Source organism: Pinus tabuliformis, chromosome 2_2, assembly GCF_031772625.1.
Source record: "Pinus tabuliformis cultivar Carrire ecotype Pingquan chromosome 2_2, CPIR1, whole genome shotgun sequence".
Taxonomy (NCBI): domain Eukaryota; kingdom Viridiplantae; phylum Streptophyta; class Pinopsida; order Pinales; family Pinaceae; genus Pinus; species Pinus tabuliformis.
In genome coordinates, this window is record NC_142300.1 from 812,949,188 (window position 1) to 812,958,261 (window position 9,074).

Here is a 9,074-nt window from a genome sequence, read left to right on the forward strand (position 1 = left end):
TGTATCTTTTATGTTCCTACATTGTACTTTTTATATTCATGCATTGTATTTTTTATAGGACACTGTTTGGTTCTCCCGCATTTTATGGACATCATTGTACTCAACAGTCCCTTTGACCTACTTTGTGGTCATTAGTTGGACATAAATATAATTATCTTATCTTATCTTATCTAGACCAGTGAGGATCCGTGGGACCTCACCCCTCCACACGAGACCTGAGCAGCTAAACCGTCTCAAATTCGTCCTCGCCACACGAGACCTCAATAGCTAAACCGTCTCAAATCCGTCCCTAGGAGATGGACTAGGTCCTCCAGAGCTCAACAGTGCACAAACTCCCCCAAACAACGAGTGCACAAACTACCCCAGGCAACGAGTTAGTTAACCCTTCATCATGCCAACAAACTTTGTGGAATTTTTTTCAATGCTCTTCAATCAATATTGGATGTTAGGAGAGATAAATGTGATCCTCTTCGTGAAAGCATTCCATACATTGTATCTTTTATATTCCTGCATTGTACCTTTTATATTCATTCATTGTATTTTTTTATAGGAGACTGTTTGGTTCTCCCTTATTTTATGGACATCATTGTGCTCAAGAGTCCTTTTGACCTACTTTATGATCATTAATTAGACATAAATATAATTATTTTATTTTATCTTGTAAGATCATCCCTCCCTAAAAAAAGATGTAGAGAAAATGTTCTACTACTTTTATGTGTGAGTGGGAAAAACACAATTTATTCACTTTCTTTTATCCTAATGTTCAAGGTTTATGAATCCACCGATATCTACCATCACTATGTTTATTGAGAATTTTTATTGATTATGTTTTTAAATGAAGAATATTAACAGTGGTAAAAGCAAATATTAAAAATCTAAAATTTTTGTGAAAAGCAGTTTAAAAATAAAACCCTCCTGAAAAAGTGAAATAATTTACTGGTGAATAGGGTTACCTGTCAAATTTAACCCTAAATTTAATTTAGGAATGAGTAGGGTTTAACCCTCGATGGATATATATACCTGGTAAGCCATCCTGATTCCTTATTCCTTGAACGGCTGATTAGGGCCATAGAGGTCTTTGATATCCACCACCGGAATAGACATCCTAGGGCGTTTTCTTTTCCCTTGCGTGTTGAAGCTTACTGCCCGTCCTGCATTGAATACTTCCATGCTCCTGAATATATCGATTCCTCCGAAATCGAAGAACCGGGTTTGGAACCCCAGACCGGCGCATCATCCAGCCATACCCTGCCTGGGAGACGAGGGCCTGCACAATGAATAGCTGGCTAACTGTGAGCGGCCTACGACAGAGGACTAAGGTCGGTGGGGATCCCTCCCTTAAAAGAATGCCTTTGGCCTAAACATTCCATTTGCTGTTTATCATTTTTCATAAGCAAGCCAAGAGCAAGAGTCTGGTTCTACCATCATTCATTTTTGTGTGTTCAAGAGGAGAAATGGCAACCAAACGCTCTTGTTGCATTCGCTTCTCCTGCTCTTCTTCAGCTTCATCGGATGAATAGGGACGAGATCCCACTTCAGCAGGTAGTCGGAGCTGGCCTTCTGCAATTGATAATACAATAGGTACAATGTTTTGATAGTGCAACAGATTGAATGTTTTTGTTTATGTTTATGAATATTTTTTTTAAGAATAATGTAGTCATGTCACAGAAGGCCTTTCTGCTGCTACAATTTGAGGCCATCAGCGCATGGTTCTGCAAATTATAATACTGATGCTGATGGCGATTGTGATTGTGCAGAAACTCTTCCAGGAGCTCCCAAGCGCACTGAAGCTCCAATCCCTGGATCTTCTAATGTTGTTTCAATGAAATATGAGATAGAACATGTTGATGTCAATCTCAATGTTTCAGGAACCCATCAGTGCGATAAAGCTCCAGTCTCCGAATCTCTGAATCTTCTGCGGAAATCTGAGGGAAAAAACGTGAATGTCAATCTCAATGTACTAGGAGCCCCCCATTGCAATGAAGCTTCATCCTCGGGATCTTCTAATGTTTCAATGAAATATGAGGGAGACGACGTCGATGTCAATCTTAACGTTTCAGAAGCCCCCTGGTGTGATGAAGATCCGTCCTCTTCCTCTTCCAGAGGTGCAACTAAATCAGATGTCATTAACACCATATTACATAAAGATATTGAGGAAATCGACGGGAAAAAAGGTGGATGTCAATCTCGATAACCTTATGGAGCACATATCTGAGCTTTTGAAACTGAGAGAGGAGGTACATCACAATCTTTCATATCCATCAGAATTATATTATAATTAGATTGTGAATTATATTACTCGATAGTATTATAATTACTGTGATATCGGATTCGAAATATATAATTCATTTCGTGTTTTTTCTTAGGAAATGCTTCGAAATAAAAAAGCATCTAATCCCAGCAATTTCCCTTGGCCTGATGTTCCATGCTTCAAGAAATTAAATGCCATATTGTCATGGGGAACCGACTTGAAGAACTTTAAGGAGTTACTGTCATCAGCATTAGATTTTGCTTCTAAATTGGTGTGTATAATTAGTTCTCATTCAGAGGTTCATCACTTGCTACTAAAACTGAAAGTCGAGTATAATTATATTGAAGCCCAAATTTCTTTTATTTTTTGGTGGTGTTCAGAAAGATGTTATATTTGGACCTGTTACCACATTCCTAAAGGATATAGAGCAGGTAAGCGTTGTTACAGCAGGACTTCTGGTGGTTGCATATAATTTGGAAAGATTTGACGATCTTTCCACCAACAAAGAAAAGTGTTAGGCTCTTATAAAAGAAATGAGTTATGTTGCATCTGTTGTTAAAAGATTCAAAGAAAGCCCGAGAGGAATGGAGGATGTAATCCAAGATGCAACAACATTGATAGTTGAAGGCGCTTATTTTACACTGGTGCTTCAGAAGGATAAATGGCCGAGTGAGGCCTTTGAGGAGATGCGCTACGCCTTTGCCTACGATGCTCTCCCCCCTCATTGTAAAGATCCATTTTTAGACCTCTGTTTCAAAGGATGGGCTTGGGACAGTGTGGAAGAAATTGTGGGAAAGGATAAACTGGAAATGTTAAAAAGAAGAGCACTTATCACTATAACGACAAATGGCGTTTCAAGGGTACACGATGTCATCTTAACACTCGCTCGCCAAAAGTCAAAGAAAAAGTCAAAAGGAAAGAAAGCGACAAATGGCGTTTCAAGGGTACACTATGGCGTTTCAAGGTACACGATGTCATCTTAACACTCGCTCGCCAAAAGTCAAAGAGAGAGTCAAAAGGAAAGAAAGCGACAAATGGCGTTTCAAGGGTACACGATGTCATCTTAACACTCACTCGCCAAAACTCAAAGAAAGAGTCAAAAGGAAAGAAAGTGAGAAAGACATTCAACCTTGCAAGCAAACTTAAGGACTTCCTCCAAGAGGAGGTCACAAATGTATAAGTCAAAGAAAGAGTCAAAAGGAAAGAAAGTGAGAAAGACATTCAACCGTGCAAGCAAACTTGAGAAAGACATTCAACCGTGCAAGCAAACTTAAGGACTTCCTCCCAGAGGAGGTAACAAATCTATGAATGATATACATGTTTGTTTATACAGTGTTTGTTTTTATTTTAATTTAACTATACTCTATAATGGCATGCAGAATGCTCATCAGATAATAGGCATCTGGTTAAGTGATAATAAGGATGCATTGGAAATATCTGCAGAAACGCTCAACTTGATGCATAAATCATTGAGAGATCTTCAACTTGGGAAATTGGCCAAGGTGGAGGGCAAGTGCAGTGAAACATTTAAGGAGTTGGTATTTTTTGAAGCGAAAGTTCCCCAGCTTCCGTTTTATGATGTGTCAAAGTTAAAGCAATTGAGGTATCTCAGTCGTTTTATGATGTGTCAAAGTTAAAGCAATTGAGGTACCTCAGTTATGAACCCAATGACTTCAATCTATCTAAGGCAAGTGATTCTATTTCCCATTCACTTTTCCTAAGAAAATTGATTCTACGTAACTAAATGTTTTACTACTTTTAATTGTTTCATATGATTGTAACGTATCAAGCACATAACTTGCAGATGCCTTCCAGTGTGAGACACATGGAATTTGGTTCACATTTTCATGTATTTCAAATCTTTTCCAATGACATCATACACACGTGGCGGAATTCCCCTCATGTTAACATTAACAGCACCATTTATAGGTCGTGCAAAAAATGAGCAGGAAGCTTATTCTACACTGGTGCTTCAGAAAAGATAAATGGCCGAGTGAGGTCTTTGAGGAGATGCGCTACGCCTTTGCCTACGATGCTCTCCCCCTGATTGTAAAGATCCATTTTTAGACCTCTGTTCATTTTTCAAAGGATGGGCTTGGGACAGTGCGGAAGATATTGTGGGAAAAGATAAACTGGAAATGTTAGAAAGCAGAGCACTTGTCACTAGAACAACAAAAGGCGTTTCATGTGTACACAATGTCATCTTAACACTCGCTTGCCAAATTTCAAAGAAAGAGTCAAAAGGAAAGAAAGTGAGAAAAACATTCACCAGTGCAAACAAACTTAAGGAGTTCCTCCAAGTGAAGGTAACAAATCTATGAACGATATACATGCTTGTTTATATAGTGTTTGTTTTTATTTTAATTTAACTATACTCTATAATGACATGCAGAATGCTCATCGGACAAAAGCCCTCTAGTTAAGTGATAATAAGGATGCATTGGAAATATCTGCAGAAACGCTCGACTTAATGCATAAATCATTGCGAGTTCTTGAACTTGGGCAATTTCCAAAGGTGGAGGGCAAGTGCACTGAAACATTTAAGGAGTTGGTATTTTTTGAAGCGAAAGTTCCCCAGCTTCCGTTTCATGGTGTGTCAAAGTTAAAGCAATTGAGGTACCTCAGTTAGGAACCCAATGACTTAAAGCTATCTGAGGCAAGTGATTCTATTTCCTATTCATTTTTCAATGTTTTACTACTTTTAATGGTTTCATATGATTGTAACGTATTAAACACATAACTTGCAGATGCCTTCCAGTTTGAGACAGATGGAATTTGATGGAAGTTCACATTTTCATGTATTTCAAATCTTTTCCAAGGATCTTCAACAGCTTGGACATTTGAGAATACTAAGATTGGTCAACTTTTCAAAATTGAAAAATCTCCCTGAATTGGGTGACCTAGTAAATGGTTTGCAGGAACCATCTTTTTCAAATTGCAAATCTAACCGAAATCTCCGAACGGAAAATTACTTGTGGAGTTGACAAATTGAAAGGAAAAACTATTCTTTTAGAAATGAGGCCTCCCAACTCCTCCTATGACATTCGCCTTCCATTTTTGAAGGCAATGTACCTTGACGAGAAAGAGAAACTTGATCTTGAAATTATATCCATTCCTCTTGTGAAACCAAGCGAAGAATGTGATGTATTTGATGTATATGAGCAGTTTTCAAGAGAAGTTCCTTGGTTTGTTCTCTAAAATTCATGGATGGTAATAACAAGAGTAGTTGAGTTCTTTTTTGAGAACCAGTGTGGATGGGGAGAAAGTGATGTATCTGAATAATGGTATCCAACTATAAATTGGATTGTAGAACCAAACGGGAGAATCAGCTTTTATAGACATTCTATATCCCTTCTAGATAAGGGATAGTCGTTTAGGGTTCTTTTTAACCATCTACAAAGTGCATCATATCAAGTGAGATGAGGAGTAAAAGCTTTTCCTACCATGTCTGAAAAAATTGAAGAATCCAGAAAAGAAGAATGGGAACAACTAAGGAAGATGTCGACTTCAGAGTTTCTTTCCAACCACTTAGAAAGTCTGTCAATTCAGGTATTAATTTTACTTGTTTTTCCATTATAATATATTTTTAACCATGATAATAATAATATAAATATAAAATAAAGGGAAAATAATAATGGATAGATGACAGGTAATTGATTTTCAAATATAATTTTTATTTTGCTCGTTCTTTCCAAGTAGGTGAAAAAACTATTGTTTCAAGGAAAATTGTTATGCTGGTATAGCGGGAATGATAAGGAGGTTATATGTTCCATACGGAATGCAATGGAGCAGTTCAGGGACCGCATTCACATTATTCAGATTGGCCGTACTATTATGAGCAGGTTTTACTTCACTAATTTTTTTTACAAAGATTATTATTATCAATTGGAAATTACATTCTGTTCAACCTAAGCCTGAAGACTACAGGTACGGATCCTTTGCCTTCATGGACGAGGGGTGCGAAATGGTTGCAGCTTTCAGAGGAGAGATTTTCCGGTCGATTTTCCGACCAATTAGGAAAGATAGAGTACAGCGATGCATAAAGGTAATGATGAAGGATTTAGGAGGAGAAAAAGCAATACGTGATCAGGACCCAGGGGGTCTCTGCCAGCCTTATAAAGAACACGCAAACAACATCCGCTGCAGCAGTTGAGCAAGAAAATATGGATGTCTATTTTGATAGCTGGACACGATACATATCTGAGCTTTGGGGAGTGGAACTTTATCAGCTTTTCAAATTCAACAAGGTAGATTGGTTTTTATTTGGTATCCCTCGTTGGATTTCTGAATCATATTATCTTCTATTAACAAAACGACTTTTCATTTCTCATTTCCTAATAGGAGGGTAAAAAGTGGTCCCAGCCAAAGGTCAGTTGGCCCACTTCCAGAAGTTTCCGTAGGCTAAATAATTTCCTGTCAGACGGAGCTATGGACGATTGGGTTGTCGGTATTAAACCTCTCAATTGATTAATTTTTTGTCCTAACATGAAATTCATTGCTGGATCATGTCCAACTTCTATATGAAATATTTAATATAAATTCATATATTATGGTTTTCAGAAAGATGTCATCTCTGGTCATCCTGAAGAAAAAGATAAGCGGACAAGTGTCATTCACAGTTTGCTGAAGAGTATAAAAGAGGCAAACTGGGCTGTTGCAGGTCTTCTTGCGGTGGCGGATGTTCTGGAGAGATTTCAAACTGTTTCTGCCAACCGAATTGAGTGCCTGTTTGTTTTAGACAAGCTGTTTAGATTGGCCAAATATACTCGGCAGTTAAATCAGAAGCCTGGGTTGTGGAGAAAGATGAAGTGTGTAGCAACAGCAATTATAGTTGCATCGTCCATCAAGTGCTGTACTCAAATTGATCAATCCAAATTTGCCTTGTGAGTAGTGGATACTTTAATGTTAACAATAACAATAGTGGTGTTTAGAAACCAATTATATTTTTCAGAAAAAAAAACGCTGCTTCTATTATAAAATAAAAACAGTACAAGTGGTTCATAGCTTCATCCATCCAGTCAAATAATGTGCTGGATAAGAAAGTTCCAGAGTAATATCAATAAATAAACCAGACTATCTAACCAAAAAACTAAGATGTTATCTGAAATTAGCACAAAGCTTCATCCATCCAGTCAAACAATGTGCTGGATAAGAAAGTTCCAGAATAATATCAATAAATAAACCAAACTATCTAACCAAAAAACTGAGATATTGTCCGAAATTAGCACAAAGTCAAGCATAATCTGAGTACTATGGAAACAGAATTGCAGCTTATTTTAAATACTAAAAGATAGAAACCATCAGAAAAAATGTAGCAATATAGAGGGGAGACGAGACGTTCAGGGCAGGCAGAGCCAACCTTCCTCCAGGATCCTGTTTCCAACCAAATACCTATATTGTATTTTACCAGAATCGCAGCTCAGGCCGGCCTTGGAGAGGCTATCAGCCGTTGTCTTACCTTCCCTATATATATACTTATATACGTGATGGTGTATGTGAAAAGCAACCTGTGAGTCCCCATGATACCGTCTATCAATACCTTTGAGTCGTCACCATAGATATTCAGAGAGTTCATGTTTTTTTGTGTAGCTATAACCAGAGCAACCCATAAAACCATAGCCTTTTTTATGTGTTTACAAACAAATTATATGCCATGGGTGGTGTGCCAAATGATTCCCTTTAGATAAAAGGTTGTGAGTTATGACTATGTGTAGAACCGGGCCTTCTATACAATCAAATAAATCTTTAGAACAAAGAAGTCGGTTCGTTGATTTGTGTTGAAGGTAGAGCCCGGCGTAAATAAATTTCGAAAACTCTGATTACAAACAGGACTTAAAAAAAATATTCCTAATGCTAGTTTTTACTATTGGCAGGTTTGATGTAGCTGCCGTCAACAAGGACAGGCTGGACCAAGCTGAATCGCAATTAGTGAAAAATTGAATCGCAGTTAATGAAAAATTGCGACATAATGGCCAAGGCAATCACCGAAGGTCTTAGTAATGAAAATGGATCCCTCTTAGAGGAAATGTGCGACCACTGCTACGGTTTGGAGTTCTTCCTTGAAAGTGAAGATGAAGATGGGCCATCTCCTGAAGGTGAAAGTGGTTTCTCTTCTGTCAAGGCCTGTTACACAGGTACGAGCGGAGCAGGTGAAAGTGGTTTCTCTTCTGTCAAGGCCTGTTACACAGGTACGAGCGGAGAAGAATAATAAGACGGAACCTCATCTACTTCTTGTATAGTAGCGCAAAATGCTACATATGACAGTCACGGATTTCATGTATGGATAGTAAAATTTTCCACAAACATAATTGATGTGGTGGTATGTCTTCTTTTCTTTTCTTCTTTTTTTTGTTTGGGAAAAGAGTCAATAGAGCGAAATTATTAAAAAGAAAAAATGAAATTATTTTAACATTCATAATGTTAAAGATAGTCTATGAGACAGATTGTTTCTTCATCTGCTTGAGATATTTTGTTTTTTTTCTTGTGAAGCTTCACAATAAATGTTTTTGGATTTTAGACAAACACTTGGCTAAATAGATTATGCCAAGAGCTAGCTACCAACGTATCTGCATAACTTTCCTTGTTATCTTTTAACGTCTCACATTCTAAAATGAAATATTTTTCTGTTTCTACTTTTCCAAAAAAAAAAAATATATATATTTTTTTGCTAGTACACTTCTCTTGGCCTTTACAGTGACTTTAAAAATATATATAAAAAAAATGCAATTAGTTTTGAGATAATGTCAACCCTGTATTGTATTTTATTCATTTATAAAATATTTCGATCTTGTTCCCCATTTGGGTTCTTGTGTTTTCTCAGCGC

The 9,074-nt window shown here is 37.3% G+C and overlaps 1 protein-coding gene across 4 annotated transcripts; it reads left to right on the forward strand.

Moving 5' to 3' along the window:
* The first annotated feature begins 1,058 nt into the window (after positions 1–1,058).
* Positions 1,059–8,705, forward strand: LOC149195433 (uncharacterized). 4 transcript variants are annotated; one of them, XR_016254587.1, is made up of 12 exons: positions 1,059–1,581; positions 1,758–2,237; positions 2,367–2,522; positions 2,632–3,544; positions 3,631–3,938; positions 4,056–4,557; positions 4,644–4,907; positions 4,999–5,800; positions 5,951–6,093; positions 6,179–6,498; positions 6,593–6,698; positions 6,812–6,849. XR_016254587.1 is itself a non-coding variant. In XM_089405258.1 (12 exons), exons 10-12 carry the CDS (start codon positions 6,415–6,417, stop codon positions 8,189–8,191), a joined length of 474 nt encoding a protein of 157 aa, XP_089261384.1. In that variant the 5' UTR covers positions 1,059–1,581; positions 1,758–2,237; positions 2,367–2,522; positions 2,632–3,544; positions 3,631–3,938; positions 4,056–4,557; positions 4,644–4,907; positions 4,999–5,800; positions 5,951–6,093; positions 6,179–6,414; the 3' UTR covers positions 8,192–8,705. The 4 variants fall into 4 exon arrangements, 1 of the variants encoding a protein (XP_089261384.1); XM_089405258.1 differs by lacking the exon at positions 6,593–6,698 and adding an exon at positions 8,125–8,705 and having other exon boundaries at positions 6,812–7,134; XR_016254586.1 differs by lacking the exons at positions 6,593–6,698; positions 6,812–6,849 and adding an exon at positions 8,125–8,257.
* Positions 8,706–9,074: the final 369 nt, after the last annotated feature.

Excerpts from the sequence above, each read along its gene's own strand:
- LOC149195433 (XM_089405258.1), top strand. The coding sequence starts at position 6,415 with ATGGATGTCTATTTTGATAGCTGGACACGATACATATCTGAGCTTTGG. Across the intron at positions 6,499-6,811 it reads AGCTTTTCAAATTCAACAAG|AAAGATGTCATCTCTGGTCA; the intron begins GTAGATTGGTTT and ends TATGGTTTTCAG. Across the intron at positions 7,135-8,124 it reads GATCAATCCAAATTTGCCTT|GTTTGATGTAGCTGCCGTCA; the intron begins GTGAGTAGTGGA and ends TACTATTGGCAG.